The sequence below is a fragment of the Myiozetetes cayanensis genome, unplaced genomic scaffold (assembly GCF_022539395.1).
Source record: "Myiozetetes cayanensis isolate MyiCay16 unplaced genomic scaffold, myiCay2020 scf10, whole genome shotgun sequence".
NCBI lineage: Eukaryota > Metazoa > Chordata > Aves > Passeriformes > Tyrannidae > Myiozetetes > Myiozetetes cayanensis.
In genome coordinates, this window is record NW_026086605.1 from 3,961,993 (window position 1) to 3,985,143 (window position 23,151).

General features: G+C 42.7%; 1 protein-coding gene across 2 annotated transcripts; it reads left to right on the forward strand.

Moving 5' to 3' along the window:
* The first annotated feature begins 789 nt into the window (after positions 1–789).
* Positions 790–23,068, forward strand: EDRF1 (erythroid differentiation regulatory factor 1). Of its 2 annotated transcripts, XM_050305337.1 has the most exons (25): positions 790–931; positions 2,242–2,450; positions 3,886–3,952; positions 5,129–5,254; positions 5,723–5,847; positions 6,191–6,350; positions 7,595–7,696; positions 7,986–8,107; positions 8,371–8,482; positions 9,016–9,163; positions 9,239–9,347; positions 9,629–9,740; positions 10,660–10,920; positions 12,277–12,348; positions 12,467–12,617; positions 14,432–14,620; positions 15,493–15,693; positions 15,997–16,219; positions 17,336–17,555; positions 17,952–18,110; positions 18,541–18,690; positions 18,916–19,069; positions 19,338–19,453; positions 20,071–20,234; positions 22,286–23,068. In XM_050305337.1, the coding sequence occupies exons 1-25, from the start codon at positions 866–868 to the stop codon at positions 22,455–22,457; spliced, it is 3,690 nt and encodes a 1,229-aa protein (XP_050161294.1). In that variant the 5' UTR covers positions 790–865; the 3' UTR covers positions 22,458–23,068. The 2 variants fall into 2 exon arrangements, with proteins under 2 accessions (XP_050161294.1, XP_050161295.1); XM_050305338.1 differs by lacking the exon at positions 7,595–7,696.
* Positions 23,069–23,151: the final 83 nt, after the last annotated feature.

Below are 23,151 nucleotides of genomic sequence, written 5' to 3' on the forward strand. Positions count from 1 at the left end.
AAGACTTTGCCTCCTTGGTCTTGAAAGACCGTAAAGAATATGACACTCATCCTTTCTGGCTTCAAACTGCCAGAGGGCAGGATTAGATGGGATATAGGGAAGAAATTCTTGTGAGGGTGGTGAGGCCCTGGCACAGGGTGCCCAGAGAAGCTGTGGCTGCCCCATCCCTGGAAGTGTCCAGGGCCAGGTTGGACGGGGCTTGGAGCAACCTGGGATAGTGGAAGGTGTCCCTGCACATGGCAGGGGGTGGAAGTGGCTGGGCTTTCAGGTCCCTTCCAAGCCAAACCATTCTAGGATTTTTTTTTTTTTAAACACATACACACACACATATATATATATACACACCAGTCCTCTGCCAGTACACGGCTGGGACAGCCCAGGTGAGCCGGGAGCCCTGGGGACATGCAGACCATGCTGTGAGGCACCACAGAATCCCACCATCAATTCAGCTGTAAAAGACCTCGGAGATCTTCCAGTCCAACTTATGGCCCAACACCGCCTTGTCAGCCTGACTGCCACGCCCGGGATTAAATTCCTTTAATCCTTCAGCAGTTGCAGGGATGATGGTGACTCCACCACCTCCTTGAGCAGCTCCTGACAAGGCGGTGATCGGCTCACAGGTTGGACGGGATGATCCCGAAGATCTTTCCGGACTGAACTCGTTCCGTGCCTCCCTCACCCCTCACGGAGCCGCCCCCGCCGCCCCTCACGGCGCCTCCCCCGGCCCCGCCTTCCTCGCGGCTTCTCGCGCAGTCTCGCGAGAGGCGGCTGTTCCCGGCCGGCCGCCTGGGGGGAGCGCCTCCGCTCCCTGTTCCCCATTCCCGGTTCCCCATTCCCGGTTCCATTCCCGCTCCAGCCCCGGGCGATGGACGAGCCCTGCGGCGCGGGCGCCGCTGCCCCGCTCAGGGGGGACGCCGAGGAGCCCAAGCAGGTACGGGCGGTAGAGGGGGGGGCCGTGAGGGAGCGGCGCTGAGGGGGGGTTACGAGCCGTGGTGCCAAACACATCCCCTAGTGGTGCTTGCTCTAATTTAAGTGGCGCCTTTGATCCTCTTCCCAGTCCGGAATGCCGCTGTCGGGGCCGGAGTGCGGTAGGCAGCGCGCTAATTATGATTAAGCGCTAATTGCGGGCGGTGTTTGCTGCTGTTGTGCCCGAGTGCAGCGCATTTACGTAAGGGGTGTCCTGTGGAGCCGCTTCTCCCTTAGCCTGTGTCCCTGCACAGCTCCTCACACGCGTGGGACAGCTCCGTGTTTTGCCGTGTCTGACGAGAAACGGGCAGCCGCGAGGCTTGTTTATTTGTTATTATTTGAAGCGTTTAGCTTTAGTGTCGGTGTCAGTGTACACTTGGTGTTAGTCAACGCTTTCTCAGACTTTCGTGGGAGTTACGTTTTAATTTTGGCCTTTCTGGGTGATGTCGCGTTCCGTGGGGCACCTCAGCCCCATGGCTGTGCCCAGGTGGCCCAGAAGGACAGTGGCACCTGGCCTGGATCAGCCATGGTGTGTCCAGCAGGACCAGGACAGCGATTCTTCCCCCTGTGCTGGCTCTGCTGAGGTCAAACCTCACATCATGGGGTCAGTTTTGGGCCCCGCGTGTCAAGAAGGACATGGAGGGGCTGGAGCGTGTCCAGGGAAGGGAACAGACCTGGGAAAGGGTCTGGAGCAGCTGAGGGAGCTGGGGTGGCTCAGCCTGGAGAAAAGGAGGCTCAGGGAGGACCTTCTGGCTCTGCAACTCCCTGACAGGAGGAGGGAGCTGGGGGGAGTCGGGCTCTGCTCCCAGGGAACAGGGACAGGAGGAGAGGGAACGGCCTCAGGCTGAGCCAGGGGAGGGTCAGGTTGGACATCAGGAGGAATTTGTTCCCGAAAAGGGTGGTCAGGCATTGGAAGGGGCTGCCAGGGAGATGATGGAGTCCCCATCCCTGGAGGTGTCCAAGGAAGGACTGGACGTGGCACTGGTGCTGGGGGACAAGGTGGGGATTGGGCACAAGTTGGACTCGATGACCCTGGAGGTCTTTTCCAACCTCAGTGATTCTGTGATAACTCATGAAGTGGAGCTTGTGTTTGACACAAGTGTTGGAATCAGGATGACTGAAATACTCATGAGCACATGCAGGAGAAAGAGGTAAATGAATACAGGACTGGGGTTTGGTCACTTACCATTAAAAATATCTGCTTACAGAGCAAGCCTGGTAGCTTTACTTGCCAACATTTTATAAATAAAAGGCTGGTTTCCCTTTGCAAACCAGGGGTCGGTGCTGTTCCTTGGAGGCAATGAAGTGAAGAGCAGTGCAGTGGTGAAATACTCCTCTGCCCCACCACAGGCAGCCTTTGCTCGGCTCCAGGAGAAAACGGACTTGAAGCTTCCCCCGGCCAACTGGTTACGTGAGAGTGCCAAGCTGGGGCCAGCAGGGACAACCATTCTGGGCAACAGCAAAAAAAGTAAACCCTTCTCAAGGTAATTATTTTTTTCCAGGCCTTTATGAAGAATTCTCATAGTGAACTTGGGATGTGTGTCATCTAAAGGGTGAAGTGCAGACTTGACTGTAGCAACAAGGTGTTGCTTTGTCTTAACCATTCTCCCTCTGCTTTTTCATCTTACCTTTATGCTCTAATCTTATCTCATTTGTAAGTGATTAATAATGCTGGTAATGCTGTTGATGATTATTTTGTTCAAGTGCATGTTGACACCTTGCCTGAGACAGTCAAACTGATTTTGTATTCTTCCCTGGTTGGCCCAAAATCAAAGTGCATTGGTTCAGTCAGGCAGTCTGCCTGTGGTAACAGGTGAAAATGGAACAAATGTGCTTCCCCTGGGAAGCCAAGAGCCAATTTATAGCTCTTCTGGATCTTTACAAACTGGATCTGCCAAACTAATGGCAAATGGAATTTCCTGGCTATATCAGGAGTGAACACAGGAGGTGAAATAAGGGGCAAACCCCAAAAGCAGTGTTACTTTTCAGTGTGAATGTTCTTTAAACAGTTGGATGAGCTGAGTTCAGAGTGTTTATAAACAGGAGGCTCAAATCCCCTGCTGAACAGGCAAATTCACACCAAGTCAACCAATCAGTGAAATTAAACAGTTTGTGGAAGGTCTGTGTTTAAATCTCCATAATCTCTTTTAGGAGCTGTACTTTTTTGAGCAGAATAACGCGTATTTCGAGGCTTTATGATTTTTTTCCTGTTTATTTTAGATATTATGTTTATTTGTCAAGTAGAGGCTGGCAGTCGAATCTCTCTCTAGTGTCAATATTAAAAAGCTGACAGCACAAGTATAACTTTGGACACTTGCACAGCATGTATTTTGGGGGTTATAGTAATATCTGGTTTAATTTTAAAGAATGATCTGTACATTGAAATATTTTAACTTAAGTAGCTTGTAATTTAGAGAGGCCTTTATGAGGGTGGAGGAAAATACAGGGATGTGTCTGTTACAACATGCAGGGCAGTTTTGAAAAACTTAAATAAGAGGTGAAATTAAATGACAGTTACTAAAATTAAAGTATTTCACAGGCTTAATGCCTGAGAGAGAAACTCTTTGAAAAACTGCTCTTGTTTTTAGTGTTAAAGAAACAACTCAATTTCTCTGATTTCCCATAGCTGTCTTAACAAGCACTTCAGTTTTTCCTTGAATATCAACAAAACTTCAAGTATTTTAGAATGTCTTGAAATCGGATCTAAGCACTTTCAAAGATATCTCTGAAAAACTTGTAAAGAGTATGAAAATGAAATTGTTTTGTTCATTAATTTTAAGTCTCATTACACTTGGTGATGTTTAGCTGGACTATTTTTTCTTGATGAAAAAAACCCTTTCAAAGATTTAATAAGACTAAAAACCAGGTCTCTAATGTCGTGCTGCACCTGTGTTAACTTGTAATATTTTTTTTAAATAGCTTTGGGATGGCTTATGACTTCATTGACTCAGTGGGAAATGATGTAGATGTGGTGTCTGATTCAGAGGTATGTACAGCTTTTCAAGTTCTGTCACACGAAGTCTTATATTGCATAAACTTTATTTTAAGATACTGTCAGGGCTTTCTGGCACCTTTGTGTCCTTTGAGGCAAAGGAAGGATCCCCCAGTGAAACTCAGATTGCTGAACTTCTGCCCTGCCATGTAAGGGAGTTGTGATCACTGAATAAGAGATGCAGAGAGTAAATCACATTTTCTGTGGGTTTCTACAAATAGTCTCCAGCTAAAATATGCAGTTTAGTGAATGCAGCACATCAGTCCTGCAAGGCAGTTGTCTTGTGTGTTTGAAATGAGTTTTTCTGATGTAAATTATGACTCTGAAGGTGATTTGTTTCTATTCTTATCTAGAAGAGAGAGCTGCCCTCCAACTTGCTGCTTCTCTCCTCTCATTTGTGTCAGCTGTTTGGTGGTGGAAATACCTGTAGAATTCAGATGAGGCTGTTCAGAAGAAACGTACACTCTCATTTATTGTGTTAATTGTATTCAGACTTAGAATCTCTCTCCAGTTTCCTCTGGACACCTGACAAAGTGCTGCTATTCCTGTGGTGAAGATAAAGCTTTAAGATCCAAACCATCCACTTGCATTTTTTGGTCATTTTTTGCTGATAGCTGGTCACGATTATCAAAAGACAGAACATGTTTAAATCATGTGTGTAGTTTTTACTGACTGCTTGGTCTCTCTCTCACTGTCTTTTGTGTTCTCTGACCTCAACAAATGTGTTTTCTGGAGGAATGGTTTAAAATCACTGGCACTGTAAGGTTTTATTTTCCTGACCATGTGTGCTGGTTTTGGCTGAGGGGAATTTTCTTCCTGGTGGCTGCTCTGGGGTTGTTTTGGATTTGTGCTGAACGCAGGGCTGATAATACAGAGATATTTTTGTTACTGCTGGACAGGGCTTACACAAAGCCAAGGCCTTTCCTGCTTCTGCTGCCACACCAGTGAGGGGATGGGGGTGCCTGGAAAATTGGGAGGAATCACAGCCAGGACAGGTGACCCCAAATGACCAAAGGGGACTGGGAGGAAGAACAACAAAGGGGAGATGTTTGGAGTGATGGTGTTTGTCTTCCCAAGTGAGCATTGATGGAGCCTTAATTTCCTAAGAATTGCCTTACAGTGCAGTAGAATTACACTGAATATTGTATCTTTCCCTTTTTGTCCTGCCAGAACATTAAAAAGCTCCTGAAGATCCCTTACAGCAAGTCCCACGTGAGCATGGCCGTGCATCGCATCGGGAGGACGCTTCTCTTGGACGAGCTGGATATTCAGGAGCTCTTCATGAGATCCTCTCAGGTGAACCAGTTGGCTTTTGTTAAGTGTGGCATCAAAATGCATTGTTTCAGGAACAGAGTAGCCAGCAAGAAAAGATGTGTGGAAATTCCTGAGGATCCTATGTGAGTGCTCTGTTCTTCAGCAATCAGCTTAACCATGAACCAAATTTGATGTCCTGTATTTATGGTATTGTAGGATTAAAATTCCATGTCCCACTTTCCTGTAATTACTTCAGTATTGCTAAACTATTTGATTAATTTCATTTTTAATCAATATTTGTTATTGTATCGCCTCATTTTTCTGACTTTTCTAATGAAGTCAAATTTTCAGTAAGAACTTTTCTAGAAGAGAAATTTTCAACCATGACCAATTCAGGACTTCAGCTGTGAAGTTATTTTCTGGGTTTCTTTTCTTGTTTTGGATGAGTATTTGCAAGTTTTTGTTTACTTTGCTTCTTGATATTAATTTCATATTTCTGATACTTCCTAGACAGGGGACTGGACGTGGCTGAAAGAGTTTTATCAAAGGCTGATTGATCAGAAGTGGCAAAGGAAAAAGAAGAGTAAAGAACATTGGTACCAGAAGGCTATACTTTCTAAATTTTTGTATTACAGGTAACCCTCTGTCTGCATGAATCTTGAATTCTACACCACTTACTTTTGCCTCCTTTCTGATCTTGAAGTAAATATTAAAATTCCATTATGGTCTCTCTTATTTACTGACTTAGCCTAAAAAAGAGGAAATTGAGGGCTGAGATCAGGAAATAAGATGTGAATGCTTTACCAGAAATTGAAGTGTTTGACTTTAAAATTGAAGTATTAAAGCATAAAATAAACAGCCTGAGTTAATTAACTGCATATTAACCAAGTCATTTGCTGAGAACAGTGCATCAAACACGACTCTGAAATGGATCTGTTTGCAGATTGTCAGCTGAACCTTTCAATGTTTCTTTGCCAGCATTAATGGGGATGGAGCTGCTCAGCCTGTTCCTTCCACTTCCAAGCAGCACCAGGAGGGTCCTGTTGCAGGTGAGAGTGATGAAGCAGGAAGGGCCTCCTGGCCAGCCCCTTTTGAAATGCCTTCTTCGTTATCTGAAGATCCAGGTGCCTCCAACCAGGTTGGTGTGTAGAGTGTTTGATGTGGCACCTCAGTGTTTGTAAAGACAGAGATGCTGAAATGTGTTCAGGGGGTGCTGTTTGCTGAAAGAACTGAACCAAGGCAGAACTTGGCAGGAGGTGCAGTTTAGCTTCTGCCAGTGTTTCAGAGCTCCAGATTTCAGAAATTACTTTGTTCTGTCACTGTAATGTTAAATTGTTATTTATTCCAGCATTTTTGAGAAACAAAGCCAGGACAAGTCATCAATGACCTTATCTAAAAGTAGAGAAAACCCTGATGTTCAAAATGTGTGTGTGTGCAAGCTTAAGGTTCTGCACTTCTTTTTAAGTCTACCATTAAAATCAGTCTTTTGTGGCCTTTAATTTACTAGGGGAAGAGGAAAGTGAACATCCATGAAAATGTTTGCAAAACAGTTAAGCAACATTTACAAATACTTACTATGAGATTACACAAGTGAAAGGGGAGATGTTTATAGTAACTATGCAACAAACTGATTATTATCAGGCTCTGAGTCAGGGTTTCCATCTTATTTATGAAAACTATTACTTCCAGTGGGTTTTTGAGTAATATAAACCTGGTACTGATTAAATTTTGGAAAGGTTGAAAGATCTGTTGTATTCATTCTGCATTAATAGAATAATGATGCTCTAGTTGTGCTTGCACACTATTACCAACTCAGTGAGTGTCCTGCTCAGCCAGCTTAGGGAGTTTCTAACCTTCATTATCCCTAAAAATGTAACTGCATGTGTTGTGCTGTAGCAACATTCCAAAGTGGAGAAATATTTCAGTACTTGAAAGCTTCTAGAAAAAGGACTGCTTCTCTTTTCCACCCTCTTGAGGAGCTATTGCCCAGTCAGCAGACTGTTCATCATAAAGAAGCTGTGGAGCAGCACAGTGTGATTTTCTTTAATTTATAAATAAAGCAGCAGGGAAGAGGTTTTGCTCCTGGAGACTGATAATCTGGTGCTGCCCCTGGGTTAGACAGGAGTTCCTGTAAATACTTTCTGATTTCTTTCCAGAGCCTCTGAGTGTATAAATCAAGTACAAAACTTTGGTGCTACCTATAGGAAAGAAGCATTCTAGTCCCTGATTAGAGGCTTGTGATAGTTTAATGCATACTTATTTAAAGATGTGAGAGGTAAAGGTTTCTCCCTCAATATGTTTTATTGTTCATATTCTCTTTGAATGGCCTGACTTGACCTCAGCAGCAGAATCACTCCCTAATTATCCTTGTCATTTCCACAGGGAAATGTTCCTCTTGAACCCTCATATATAGTGGGGCACGTGGCCTCAGCCCCCAAAGAACAAAACCTGACTCCTTTGTTCAGTGACGGGGAAAGCAGTCAGGTACGATATCTGTGAGACCTGAACCCCCAGTCTGAGCATCACACACTTCAAATCTGGTCTAAATTGGAACCCAGAGAGCACCTCAGTCCCCTGTAGAAGTAGCTTTTGTGGCATCTGCACCCTGAGTCTTTTCAGTTCCCGTGAATGCCTAGCCTAGTTCATCACGTGCTGTCTTTTGGTTGCTGCTTTGGCTTCTTGCTGTCTCATAATTCCACAGAGTGTCACAGAGACCCAGTCTGATGCCAGCGATTCACAGACCAAATCTTTTTTTTTTTTCCTCTTAATGAAGGGACTTAAAAACGACTTTGTTCGTAATATCTTGTGGACCTTTGAAGACATCCACATGTTGGTGGGATCAAACATGCCAATATTTGGAGGTGGGAGATACCCTGCTGTGAGCCTGCGTCTCAGGTGAGCTTGGAAGTGCAGGAAATAAATAATGATAGCCTTGACTGATTTGTTGCTTTGCTTCCTATTTATTTATCTGTGGATTTTGTTGTTTTTATAAAAGAGAGCGGTAATTTGTCCTATTGCAACTCTGAATTTCAATAAGTAAGTTGGGCACAAGTACTTAAAATATTATTAAAACAGTAAAATTAAATCCCATTAGTAAACATCTTTAATGTTTTCTCAGCAGTAAATAAATACTTTACACCAGAAATCTTTGGTTTCAGGGATAACAACAAGCCAATAAATGTGCTAACAGGAATTGACTATTGGTTGGACAACTTAATATGCAACGTCCCAGAGCTTGTGATGTGCTTTCATGTGAATGGAATTGTTCAGGTGAGTCTGGCCCTTTGCATCAGGGGGCAACAGAATAATCTGTTCTCCAGTTTCTGAAATGGCTTCAGTTGTAGCAGAACTCTCTTTACTGTTCTGACAAAAAAAGATTACAGAAATTCTGTGTTGCAGAATTAGAAGCCTCTAGACAGCTTGCAGCAGTCATCTAAAAATAGTGTTCTTTTTTTTTCTCTTCCCTTTCATGCATGCAAGATTTCTTCTTCCCCTGTTGTATGAGCGAAGGCAAAAATAAAAAATGTAACAGCAGAAATCAGTTCATTTCATCTTAAAATCTTGCCAAGACATCTTTATTTCTCCATTTACCATGTTTGTCACAAAGTGGATCCTTCTGAAAGCTTTAATTGAGTAGTTTAGTCAAGATGTGCTTGCTTAAAATCATAGAAGTTAACCCAATTTACCGTAATTGTAGCCTTTATTTCTTTTAGCCGTTGATAGAGACACTGATATATGAATTTTTGGGGTGTAGGTGGCAGAAAACCCTCCTAACCTTGAGTTTTAACATGCATTCTTTGCAGAAATATGAAATGATCAAGACTGAAGACATTCCCAATTTGGAAAACTCAAATTTTTCTACCAAAGTGATAAAAGATATTGCCCAAAATATCTTGTCTTTCCTGAAATCAAATTGCACCAAAGAAGGACATACTTACTGGTTGTTTAAAGGTAAGTGGGTTTAGATTAATTTGAAAAGATTTCAAATTAAAGTCATATTGATTAATGAAAGATTTTATTTTGCAGCAAGTGGGAGTGATATTGTAAAACTCTATGACCTCACCACACTTTGTGAAGAGACAGAAGACAAATACCAAAACCCTTTTACAATGCCAGTGGCAATTCTTCTGTACAAGTGAGTTCTGCATAGTTTTTCTTCTAATACTTAGTTCTTGGTACTGTATTAAGAACACAGACCAAAAATCATGATCAAATGACAATCACACACATAAACTTCAGTCCTACTAAATCCAAACAGACTTTCTCCTTTTAAACTTCCTTCCTGAGAAAGTCTTGTAGACCCGTCCTGAAGTTTGGCAGATCTGCATTGGCAGTGGAATTGTTTGAAGCTTCTTTTTCTTCTGAGCACAAAGAAATTATCCAGAGACTTCACTGTTTTGTTCAACTTGTCTTTAGAGTTGCTTGCAACATGATGCTGAAGAAGAACCAGAACAAGAAGCACTATGGCACTATCAGAACGTTGCTCCTGAATTGTCTGAAGTTATTGGACAATGGCAGGCACCCTCAAGTAAGAACTCTGTGTTTTCTTGTTGTTCTGTGTAAATACAATGCTGTCATTGTGGTACACCTGGTAATATTGTGTGTGCTGCTTCCTCCTCCCAGGGGGGAGGATTTAAATTTATTTATCATCTTAAAAATTGATTTTATGTTTAAAGAATTCCCACGCTATTTTTTTCTTTAATTAGTTGCCTTTGCTGCCCCTCATTGCTGCATGAGTCTTCTGTCCTTCTCTGAAAAGGAACTTGTCATTACCTTTGCTCTTCTACTCTTCTTCCCAAGGAGCCCTTTGGGAGCAGATCTTGGATACACAGTGTAAAATGTGAATATAAGAACACTTTTGCTCTGAAGGTGGCTGAAAATTGGGACAGGTCAATCAGAGAGGTTGTAGTCTCCATCCCAACTGGACAACCTGCTTGGAGCAAGTGGGTTGGGTTAGACAGTCTCTAAATGATTTAGATTTAAGCTGTTTTCAACAGAAAATTAAACCCAAAAATGTGATGTGAAAAACCCGAATTGTATTTAAAATTGTTTAGTTAATATGTGCCACCATCTTCTCTTGTAAACTATTAAGAATTTCGTAGATTCCTTCTGAAGCTGTGAGAAGTTCTCAAAATCCCAGTGGAATCTCTTGAATTTTTTTTTTTGCTTGCATAAGATCCTTGTGCTGTCTCCTGTGATGTACAAGCTCTTAAAACAGGCAATACTTATTTTTTACCTGTTGATTTTTTTATTCTCTTCTAAACTTGATTAGGCTTGGATCCTTTTCTCTCTCAGGGAGTTTTATCAGGCTCTGTTTACAGGTTATTAAACACCTGTTTGCATGTACTCTGTCCTCCTCGTTCTAACATAATTTATATTGTTCTTGTCTCTCAGAAGAAAAGTATACCTTGAAAATGTCTAATTTTTTTTTCCTCTTCTTCCAAAAGATTATTGCTTCTGCAAACTACATGTTGTCAGAGCTTTTTCAGTTGGATGAACCTAAAAAAGAAGACAGCGCAGACTTCCCCATAAATGGAAATTCTGATGAGAGTTACAGCGAGGAAGAGGAAGAAATGCCAGACAGTGATGAAAATGGTTCCTACAGTACCAATTCTGACCCCCCAGATGACAATAAAGCAGTGGCAATAATCAAATCTGTTGGAGAGTTGTCAGTGCCAGAAAAGTACAAGTCGGTGCATCGAATACGTGTAAGTGGCACTGGGGAGGCTTTAGGGCTTTTCTGGGAAAATTCCGTTCCTGTGACAAACTTGGGTAGTGAAATTCTGTTAGTTTTGTCTTCAGGGTAACTGAAGGGGGGAGAAGAAGCTTTTCAAAGTTTGAGGTGTTTGTATTTTACAGTTTAAAGGCAGATTTTTCCCTTCCAAATGTGCTTTAGGGCAAGATTTTGCATATTCCTGTCTCGGCATTAGAGAAGGAATTGTCAGCCTTGGCCACGTTTGAGATGACCATGAGTTTGTGTGGATACCTTGGGTACCTTAGTAATTTTTTCTGGACCCCCATTTAATGTTTGATCCTTTCTCCAGGAGCATCAGCTGCTGCCTATTCAAAGAGTTAGTCCTTGAATTCCCTCTTTTGTTTGTCTTTCCAAGGTAACTGGTCAGAAGACAGCAATTATGATTTCCTTGAAGTTTTGGTTATACTTAACTTCAAAATAGAGATGACTCTGCATATTGTACATATGGTGTCTAAGGAAACAGCTGGATACATATCCAAAGTATTCCTGAAACTTCCTTGGGATGCATGTGCTTCATAAACCAATGATCAGAATTGTAACACTGCTGCCTTCATTGCACTTTTTGGACATTATTGTAACAAAATAAGAGGAATACAAGGATCTGGAAAGATCAGTGAAGAAACTGTTGATAACATTTTATTTCTGATGTGTTACTTGCCTCCCCTTGGTAGAGATGCGATTATAAAATGGCTCTAAATGGTCAAAAGTGAAACCTTTTTTCCCAACATCTGTACTGAGGAGCGAAAAAGATGATTTCCTAAAAATATTTGTAACTGCTATTGCTGTCTTAATTACTAACGCTCCAGGGTCCATCAGTTGAAAACATGACAATTTGTGCAGGTGCAGAAACATTTGATCTTCCATTTCTCCTCCCTCTTCTACTCTACCCCAGAAGAAAACAAAAATACAAACTTCCCCAGAAAACTCCCAAGGCATTGAGTTGTTCAGAGGTGACAAAAGTGCAACTTTGCGTAGGCTGAATAAATGATTTCTGTGTAGTATTGAATCTGCTTAACTTTCAGGGTCTGCAGTGCAGACCCTCTGTGGATGCTTTTGTGATGATGTTATGGATAGACTCATCCCTGCTTTCCACTGTCTTTGGAATTACCAGGAGGGCCCAAGGTGTCCAGGTACATGAACTGCTCACTGAGCAAAGAGAGAAACACTGTGACGCTTCTTAGCACAGAGTTCAGGCGTCCCATTAACGCTTTTTCTTAATGCTGCCTTTCACTTGCATCTTCTGGCCAGTCATTTTCGTATTTCCCATGGTGAACACTCATTCTCTTCTTTCCCTGCTGCTCCCACGAAGCCCAGCTGTGCATTCCCAGTCTGCCACGGCACCGAGGAGCGCTGCCGGCTCGTGCTCAACCACGTCCTGGAGGTGAGTTCCCTGTCAGCTTCCCAGTGACGATCCCTCACCCACCACCCCACTCTTGATCTACTCTGTGTTTGCTAAATATTGCTCTCAGGAATAGTTTCATTCACCTTTCCTTTGGCAGGGCTTGAAGTCTGTCGACAGCAGTGTGAAAAAGGAGGGTGACCTTCCAGCAGCCGACCCCAGCACTCCAATCCCCTTGAAATATGAAGATGAATCCACCAGTGGTGGTCCCGAGTGTCTGGAAAAGCAGATGGCCTTATTCTTAGACAAAAGTAAGTTGTATTGTTGTGCAAATAAGACCTTTCCAGTGCCAACACAAACTGCTGCTGCTTTATTTTGATTGTCAAAGCAGTGTGCTTAAGTCACTAATTACACGACTGCCTAAGGAAAAGCATACACCTAAAATTGGAGAACAGTCTGTTCCTTTTTAAATATGAAAAGAGAAGCTCATTTGGGATACTTTGCACATCAAAGAATCTTTTATGAGTAAACACGTAATTTTACTGGACCCTGTTAAGATGTGGCTTTCAGGTGACTTCCATAAGGGCTTGGTATTTTGGGCTTTGGTACGTGGAGCACCTTAAGTTCTGTGGGTTGTTTTTAAAATTTATTTGTGTGTGTGTGACTTGGATGTTTTCTGGAAGAACTCCTGCCTTCTGGCAGGTTTTGCTCCTCCATTATGCTTGCTGCTGAATTGCATATAAAACGTTAGCTTGGGTTTTGTTTTCGTTCTTTTACCTCTACAGTTGTGAAAGGAAGCAGCAAATAAAAGATGTTTTGTTTTCTTAAATACCCAGACTCCAGAAGTTTTCAGACTGTAGTCCATTTTATTTTTCTCTGGCATGACATATAAAAGGTTCTAGGAAAGACTTTTCTTCTGGAAGTAGTAGAGTTCTCTGCAGGGCAAGGAGCATAGCTCAGAAAGAAATTTGTCTTGTCTGTTTTTACAATTCTTTATTCTTTCCTTTCTCCCTTTGAAAACCTCTAAATAATAAACCAGTTCAGTTTTGAGATAATGCTTTCAGTGTCCTCATGTTTCTCTTCCAATTTTTTGATTGCCTCTGGGATGACAATGACCTGGAGATATACGCACATTTCCTTAGTTATCATCACATACATGACCACAGAATTTAAGACCTCTATCAGAAAGTTATGTTTTTTTTTTACCAAGATTTCCTGAGAAGCTTTAGCAAGGTGAGCTCAGCAAGAGCAGTGTGCTGATGGCAGCTCTCCTGCAGCCAGGCTCTGTCTCCTGCCTTCACAGCTTGGAACTGATGACACACTGCAGCTGTGTGTACAGTGTGAGGTGTCACTGTGTTAGATTTATTTTTGTCCTAATAGTGCTTAAAAATCTACTTACTGTATTTCCTTTCTATATACTTATATATTATTATAAGGTAGTGGGCTTACAAGTCAGGCTTTGTGGGTCCACCTGCAAGCAAGAGGCTCATTTCTGTGTGCAGATATTGTCAGGGCACAACTCTGTCCTTTGGTAGGTACAGGCCCTTAAATCAGTGGCCTGTGCTTTCTGCTTCCATAACTGCTGCAGCATCAAAGAAAAACATCCTAATCTTACACAGAGGATATCTCGAAATGACTGTGAGAAAATCACTGGTTTTCCTTGTGGGAAAGACCAGGTTATCCAGTTCTTTCTGTGCTGGAGGCTAAACCCACAAATGGAGGCTTTGTCACCAAGACTGAAACAGAACATTTATCTGAAGCGTTTGCTGGATAACAGGACAAATCCTGCCTGTGGCTTTTTCTTGTTCTGTTCTTCTGCTACCTGAGGGAACAGTGTTGGCCTCTGCACCCATGTTTCACAAGCTGCTGGAAGGCAGAGGGGAGCTGCCCTGTCACTGCCTCCCTGTGTTCCAGCCTCCTGATAGCAGGAGGAGCGCGTGGAAGAGGGCCAAGCTTTGGGACGGTTTTGCAGATGATGAATGTGGTGGCAGACAGGCTGCCATAACTCTGCTTGTGCAGGGCTGTAATAAGGCAATTTCCATTCTGTCTGAGCTGATGAAGTTGTGTCCAGTGTCTGGCATGTGTAACAGAGAGATTTACTGATGAGGTTCTGTTCCTGTTGCAGTGGGCTCCTTTCAGAAGGGGAAGCATTCCAGTCAGTCAGGAATGATTCCTGGATCGTGGCAGTACAAAATGAAACTCCAGCTCATTCTGAAATCATCAAAAGCTTATTATGTCCTGTCTGATGCTGCCATGATTCTGCAGAAATACGGGAGAGCGCTCCGGTACATCAAGCTGGCTTTGCAGTGCCATGGTAAGTTGTTAGAAGGGATTTGTCTCCTGTGCCACTGCCTGTGGACACCTCTGAGAATGCCATAAATTGCTGTGCATGATTTATCCCCACTGGTGTGCAGTGACAAGTCTAACAACCTTGTGTTTAGTTAAACTGAGTGTCTGGCTCATTATTCAGGACAGAAGTCTCAGTAAGGGTAACCTCAGTCACTGCTTGATAGGAAGATGTTTCCATTTTGATGGGCTGGGAAACTCGAGTGTGGATTTGGAGATTCAGAGCATCTGAGTTTGGGGGGATTCAGCCCTGGTGCCAAGGCCAAGACAGTATTCTGTGCTCTTAAGTGCTATCCCTGCAAGATGATCTGTTTTCCCTGGAAATGCTTGGTGGTTCCCATGTCATTTAAAGACAATAACCTCTGAGAAATACCAAACTTTTTCATCAGCGGAATTGGATGCTCCTCTAAAATAAAAATACATATTCAAGTATTACTTGAATTTTGAGGAAAAGGAAAGGAGTTAAAATCAGACTGTTCAGGCTAATACTGCCATGATGAGAGGAACTAATTAGGAAATGCCAGTAGTGCTGTGGTGCTGCTATTTGGCTTCCAGTTTTGTAGGGCTTGGGGCAGGAGAGCCTTATAAAGCAAAGCCACTTGATCTTAGCACAAATCTGAGATTAGCATTTGTAATTACCAGAGTGCTCTTGTTAAACCATCAGCAAGTATGAGTTTCAAAGCAGGTTAGTTCTGAGCAGAACCTGTGTTGTCCACACTTTAGTCTGTGTATGCAGACAGGTCACATAAAACCCAATTATATTGTCAGTCTGTGTCAAGCCTTGGGATATGTCATTCTTTTCTTCCCCCCTCCCTCATCCATGGATTTTTTTTCCAATAGATACCTACTGCTGTCTCTGTGGCAGCATGCTTCCAGAGGTGTTGATGTTCCTGTGCCAGTGTTTAACCCTCTGTGGAGACATCCAGCTCATGCTGGCTCAGAATGCAAACAACAGAGCAGCTTATCTTGAAGAATATAATTACCAGACTAAAGAAGATCAGGAGATATTGCACAGTCTTCACAGAGAATCCAGGTGCCAAGGTATGATCCTGACACTGCTGCCAGAATTTGGATGTGGGGCAGAGAGAAGTGATTTTGTTGTGTTTGATCAAAACCATGCACTGGGAGCATTTCTGGCAGAGGGTTTACTGCACTTCTGTTTTCTTCAGAGAAAGCTTGTCATGCCTGTCACACATGAGGAGCTTGTCTAGATATTGGATGACAAGCCTGAAGCTGTAAAATTACTGGAGACAGTAAATATTTTAAGCAATAAGTCAAATGTACCAGATTTAAGTTTGTTGGGAAATGCTGTTTGACCTTCAGGCTCTGCATTTTGTTTTCCAGTGTTTGCCTGGGCTACGGATTTGTCCACAGACTTGGAATACCAGCTCTCTGTCAGCTGCAAATGCTATGAAGCAGCTTATGAAATCCTACTGTTCAGTAATTTGAAAAAGGAAAACCCAGAGCAGCACATCCAGGTGCTAAAGAGGATGGGCAATATCAGGAATGAGATTGGAGTGTTCTACATGAACCAGGCTGCTGCAGTGCAGACAGAGAGAGTGGGCAAGTGTCCTTTTTTTCTATTTCATAGAGCTACAGCAGTGATCAAGCTCACTAATAACATGAAAAATCTCATCTATTTCTGATTGTAAAGAGGACATTTAAATAACTTAGTGGTTTTTTTATATCCATTCTAATTATTTGTCTGCAATAGATTACTGAGGCTTGTACACTGTACTTAATTGAGCCTAAACTGAGCAAGGAAATAGACAGCTTTGGAGAAATCTCTTTGAAAAAAATTCCTAGAATGCCCTCAAAAATACGTGAGGGAAACCTTAAACTCTGTTGTGAAAGGCAGGGCATGTTGCATTCTTGCTGTGTTTGGTTTAGCCCAGCATGAACAAGCAGGAGTTTAAATTAAACATAAGGAAAACTTTATTATAAAGTCAGCCTGTGAACTTTTTGGTAAGTTAATCCTTGGAAGCTTTTCTTCTGGTTTATTTTTTGGTGGGCTTTTTTGAGGAAATGCAGTTTCATAACCTGTTTTGTAGGGTCAGGTGTTCAGTGGGGTTTTGTTTTTGAATGCAAACCCAGTAATTTCTTGTCCACAAATAAGAGTTGTATAAACTAGAACAAATTAGGTGCTGGTGGTTCAGTGTAAACAGCTCAAGTTTCCCAAATACCAACTGTTTGCTGTGACCTTTGTCCAAGTAATATTTGAAGGATTTGGGGTTGGACTTTCAATTTTGTAATTTGTCATCACCTCTGGGTTTCTGCAGAACTGTTATTTAGCCAAAGTCAGAGCTTAAAGTACTGAATTTTACTTGTGTGTAAAGGTCACATTGGATTTGTTTCACGCTTAAAGTTTTTAGTAGTGACTCCAATACCCTAAGTGTTACTGCAACCCAAAATCTGCTTTATCCTGTTGATTTCCTGGTGTTTTGTGTGTGATATTATTGGAATTCTTTTGGAAGCACAGTATGTGCAGTGGGTGCACTTCAGGTATTAAACCCTCAAACATATGGAAATCTTAGGAGTGTTTTCCATGAATTGGGTCTTCAGAATTGTTTCCCACCCTTAAATTCTAAAAGATCATTTATGAGAAAGAGAGAACATGATGGAAATGTTTATTGAGTGTCTTTCAAGAATGAGTCTCTAAGCCTTGTGCCTTCCCCCCAGTGAGTAAAAACGTCTCGACCACGGAGCAGCAGCTTTGGAAGAAAAGCTTCTCGTGCTTTGAAGAAGGAATTCAGAATTTTGAGTCCATTGATGATGCCACCAATGCTGCCCTTCTGCTGTGCAACACAGGAAGGCTGATGAGGATCTGTGCCCAGGCCCACTGTGCAGCTGAAGGGGACTTCAAAAGGGAGTTCTCCCCAGAAGAGGCCCTTTATTACAATAAGGTAACAGCACCCTGCTTTCAGCATGGCCCACACCCTAATATGCCTTTTACTTGTGAATACCTCAGTAAATGTGTATAAGTCTGGATGAAATACCTATCCTGCTTTCATACTATCCCAGTCCTTGCTGTGCAGGCTTCAGTATTGTTGCTGAGGATTGATTTCCTTGCTCTGGGGCTGTGACATTCAGGTGTTTAATGTGCTGTAGTGCCACACACAAGAGAGAGAGAATTGCATGATCAGGATTAAAGTTATTACCAAATGGGTGTAAAGAAAATACTGAAGAAGGTCCAGATAGGTGTTCTGAGAATCCCTTGAGGATGAGTAAAGGGAAATTAATTTCTGGTTTTTAGGAATACAGGCAGTAACTCTGTATGTGCATGATTTTGTCCTCTGTAGGCTATTGACTACTATCTGAAGGCACTAAGGTCGCTAGGTAAGAGAGATGTGCATCCAGCTGTTTGGGATTCTGTGAACTGGGAGCTCTCCACCACCTATTTCACTATGGCAACTCTGCAGCAGGACTATGCTCCCTTATCCAGGAAGGCTCAGGAACAGGTAACAAAGAGCATTCATCACAGCTGGGAGAAATGCATTATTGTCTTCCTGAAAAGCTGAACAGGGAGCAAAACTGGTATTGGAATTGTGGAATTACAGAATGGTTTGGGACGGAAAAGACCTTAAAGACCATCTTGTTCCGCTCTCCAGCCATGGGCAGGACACCTTCCACTAGCCCAAGTTGCTCCAAGCCCTGTCCAACCTGGCCTTGGACACTTTCAGGGATGGGGCAGCCACAGCTTCTCTGGGCAACCTGTGCCAGGGCCTCCCCACCCTTACAGGGAAGGATTTCTTCCAAGTATCTCATCTAAATCTCTCCTCCTTCAGCTTAAGGCTTTTCCCCCTTGTCCTATCACTACATGGCCTGGTGAAAAGTCCCTCTCCCAGCTTTGTTTTTATATCTGGGCTTTTTTATTTATTTACTTTGTAGATAGAGAAGGAAGTGAGTGAAGCCATGATGAAGTCCTTGAAGTACTGTGATGTTGATACAGTGTCTGAACGGCAGCCCCTGTGCCAGTACAGGGCTGCCACCATCCACCACAGGCTGGCTTCCATGTACCACAGCTGCCTGAGGAACCAGGTACTGGCACACACACTGGGTTGCTTTTCTGCATCAGTTCAATCCTTAATACCTCCAGTGTGTGTGGAGGTTGATATTTATCCTTCTACCTGTAGTTGGGATATATTTACTTGAATTATTTAACCAAAGAAATGTCTGGTGTTTCACAACAGTTTGCAAAAACAGCTTTTTAGTGGTTGCATCGTGAATATAAAGACTTCACTCTGTGCCCTGCTCTGAGTGCAGGTTGGAGATGAACACCTGAGGAAGCAGCACCGTGTCCTTGCTGATCTTCATTACAGCAAAGCCGTGCGACTCTTCCAGCTCCTGAAGGATGCACCCTGTGAGTTTCTGCGTGTGCAGCTGGAGAGAGTGGCCTTTGCAGAATTCCAGATGGCCAGTAAGTGTAGCTCTGCCTTAACAGCAGCTTTCCAACCCCCCACTGCCTACTTAGTTTCATTTTTAAATACCTACATTGTGTATGAGTGCAGGAGTAATCTGCTGCTCGGAATAGAATTTTCCTCAGGAAACAAGGCATTTTTATCTTGCTGGTTTTCAGCTGACTAGGACACTATGTGCCTTTCTCCTGAGCTCTTGAAATCTCTGGGTGGAAGGAAGAGTACAGGCTGTAACATAAGCTATTTGTCCTTCATTTTTACCTTTTTTAGGTCAGAACAGCAGTGCTGGGAAATTAAAGACTCTCTTTGGGGCCCTGGATATAATGACCAAAACCAAGGGTGCTTTCCAGCTCATCAGGAAGGAGCTTGTGGCAGAAAGTGAACAGGTAAAGGAACCTCAAGTGTTGTGGTACCTGCTCCCTTCTTCTGGCTCTGGCATTCACAAAAAACTGATCACTTGGCAGTTAAAATATTCCTGGGTTACTTTTCCACGGAGCTGGTTGCTCAAATAGTGTGGACAGGGTTAAAATCTATTGCAGTTCTCTCCTAGCCTGGAAGTGGATAAAAAAAATCCTTCTAGAACATGATCCAGAGATGGATTAAAACTGACTGGCTGTAAATGGGATTCTGTGCAACTCTTATTATCCCTTAAAGGGCCCATGTTATCCCTTAGAAGTCTTCTCTAAGAACTTCAGAATGTATGTGCAATAAAAAAGGGAGTTCTATCTCTATAGAGTATTTAATATTTAATTATTAAAATGTAGAGGAGTATCTGTAGCCAGTGTGAAGAGGTTCCTGATGCTTCCATCAGTAATAACTTGCAGTAATTGCTGATGTGTGTTTATCCCTTCCTGGCAATTTTGGGCAAAGCATGGAGTATTTAAGTCCCTATTTTCCCCATTTGACCACTCAGCTCACCTGCAAGTGGAGTTTTCTGACTCAATACCTGTGTCTAAACAGTGGAGTTCAGTGAAATGGTTTTTGGTTGTTCCTCTCCCTGTAGATAAGCAAGGACAAAAGTCCTGCTGAGGGTGTGTCACCAAGTGACTCCTCTGTGGGCCTGAACAAGGAAGAAGTCTTGAAACTGCTCAGCATCTTTGAGTCCAGGATGTCCTTCCTTCTCCTCCAGTCCATCAAATTGTTAACTTCAACCAAAAAGAAGATTGGGTAAGTTCAACCTTGGTACGTGTGTGTCGGTGTGATTGTCATCCACAAATCCCTACAAAACATGTACTCCTAAATTTTAGGGAAGTGTAATATTTATTCTTTTATGAAGATGACCTTTCTGCATGGAGAAGGAGATGAGATTTGCCTTGATTATCTAAATATTGAACGTTTTCTGTGGGTTTGTGTGTAATTGGGGGAATGGCCAAGAAACATCTTTACTGAGTGTGTCTAGGAAGCTTTTTCTCTCCTCTTTCCTTGTATCAGTCCAGGACTGAGGACAAAAAAAGTCAGACTTGAATGGCTCTATTCAAATAGGACAATATTAACTTGTAAATGTGGTCTGAAATGCACAAAACAGGTATCACAGAACATGGTAAAGCATCAGTGACTCATACCTAACTTAACCTTTAGAGCATATAAATCCTCTCCTAGGTATAAATTCACAGACATAGCACTTCAAATGATGGGATTTTTCTGCCACACTTCCCATCTTTTATTTTAGTCAAACTTTGTCCAGGGAATGAGGTGCAGTGTGTGGTGTCCTTCATGCTGAGATTGGGCTTCATGTGGGACAGAGCACCTGCTGGGTGCTGCTGATCTCTGCATGTATCTTGGTGATAAAATGTCAGTGCAGTTTGGCAAGAAGAATCCTTGAGGAGAAACGTGGGCACATCAGCAATGCTGGAAATAAGAGAGGGAGCAGGAGCTGTTTCTAAGGTTATATGAAAGTTAAGTTATGAAAATGGGGCATTAGTTTTAGAGGATTCTTTTAGGCTTGGAAGTTCATAGTGTTTGGAATTGAAGTGCTGTTGGTGCAAGAGGTGTTTTTGCTAAAAGTAAACTGTGAAATGAATTAATTCTGCTGCTCGTGGGAGAGTGGTAAACAGAAAACATGAGGGGAACGCAGCCTGTGTGTGTTCTTAGTTGTGGTTTAGGCAGTGTCAGGTGCTTTCACCTCCTGAAGAAGCTCCCACAAGGTGGCAATGTGAATATGTGAAACACAGAGGATTGCAGGGTGATTTGTGTGTCGCTGAGCAGATGTCCCAGCTGACTGAGTACATTGGTTTAGTTCTCTGGTCTCATAACATGGGCTAAGTGTGGTAAAACAAAGCCCTCATTTTTTGGTTTGTAGGGTCCCCCCCCCCCCATCATTTACTTTGTCATCACTGTGTCTTGAGTGGGGTTTTGTACTGAAGGTTCCACACAGGGAACATGTTTGAGTGTCGCGAAATGGGACTGTTAAAATGTGTTCAACTTCTTGAAACTCTGAGGCCAAGCTTAAAGCTACCTTTGATTTAACCTTTCCAGTGCCTTCTGTACATCCTGTGTGCTTTTCCTCCCTTCTTGCTTTGCAGCAGATGAGGTCTGGTTTTTATGCCTTAATAATGGGCTGCAAAGGGAGGAAATTGATGCTCACAGATGCTGCTTCAGGGTCTCAAGTGCAGAGGACAGAGGAGGACACGTGGGAAAATTAATGTTTGATAGCAAAACTTGCAGACTGGCAGTAAAACCGGATGAAATCAAGAGTTTTACCCTCTCAAAGTGAAATGCATGAGCAGAACAGGACTTGGCTGTGCAACTCGGAGGGGAAGAGTAATTGAAAGTAATACTTTTTGTCTGGGAATTCTTGTAACTTATCCCAGAAATACTTTGCATTTCAGTGGCTTTTTATTGACTCCCTGCTCTGTATAATAAATGAACCTGTCTGATTTCTGCCAGGCGGGAGATGAATTTAATTTGCTTCAATGTTTCTCGGTCATTCCTGAAGTTCTTGCAATTAACCTGACTGCTGCCTGGACGTTTTGTTTATATTACATAATATTTATTTATATTTTCTGCTCCTTCCTGCAGTATAAAGAGCAGGCTCTGACTGCAGTTCTGCAGAAACAGCAGGAAATAGGGGGGCTGAGGAAATAGGAGATTGCACAACCCCAGCCATGAGGTTCCACAGGGATACTCATCAAATGTTGTTATTTAATAGGGATCTTGATAATTTGCAGGGTAACTGTGGTGGCCAGGGTAATAATTTGTATTATTCCCTTTCTCTGCAGGGGCATTAATGAAGAAGAAGTGGTTCTGAAGACAAACAAGCAGGTTTATTCCCTGCTCCTGCGGGCGACTGCCAACAAGGGCCTGACCCTGCTGGAACGCACGGATCTCATCCTCAATTTACTGGAGCAGCTGGCTCCCAATTCTGAGGGCAGCAAGGGGGGGATCCAGTGACTGCAGCCCTGCAGAGCAGCAGAACCAGTGCCTTGCTGCATGGGATCACTGGGCTGTGTTCCCGTGGGATATCTCTATTTATTGTGGTGACGTTACCACCACGTTGTTACATTGGACACTTTATATCCCAACAAAACTCGTTCAGCTCCCGGCGTTTCTTTGTTTGAAATGCCCAGTTGGAGTTGTGGATGTAAATGTTACCTGTTCTTCACCATGGAGAAATTAATGATTTTTCTCTTACAGGAATGGGCTTTGCAGTGATATCCACGTTTTGCATAAAAATGTAACCTCACAGCGGCTCTGGTTTGGCATTTAATGAAATATATTTTGTAAGCAAGGCTGCATTGGAACAGTTTAACTGCTCTTGTCAGGCCAGGGAAATTTCTGGGGAATATATGGATGCACTACTTTATTCCAGTGAGGATCCTGCACAAAAACGTTGTGCCTTTCAAGCTTTGATGTGACTCTTGCAAATTTATGGGCCATCTCTGGGATTTTGTTTTGGAAAGTGAATGGTTTCAGCTGTGTTGGAATTGATCAAGAATAGTATTATTTTTTTCAGACTTGAAACTGTGAATAAATGAGAGGATATTTTTAAATAAAAATTTATTTATTAAATATAAACTCACAAGTCTGTCTTTTCTTGGTTATGACCCTCATCAGAGCTGCAAATCAAAAGAGAATTAAAACTACT

Excerpts from the sequence above, each read along its gene's own strand:
- EDRF1 (XM_050305337.1), top strand. The coding sequence starts at position 866 with ATGGACGAGCCCTGCGGCGCGGGCGCCGCTGCCCCGCTCAGGGGGGAC. Across the intron at positions 9,348-9,628 it reads GTGGCAATTCTTCTGTACAA|AGTTGCTTGCAACATGATGC; the intron begins GTGAGTTCTGCA and ends ACTTGTCTTTAG. Across the intron at positions 16,220-17,335 it reads CAGACAGAGAGAGTGGGCAA|TAAAAACGTCTCGACCACGG; the intron begins GTGTCCTTTTTT and ends CCCCCCAGTGAG.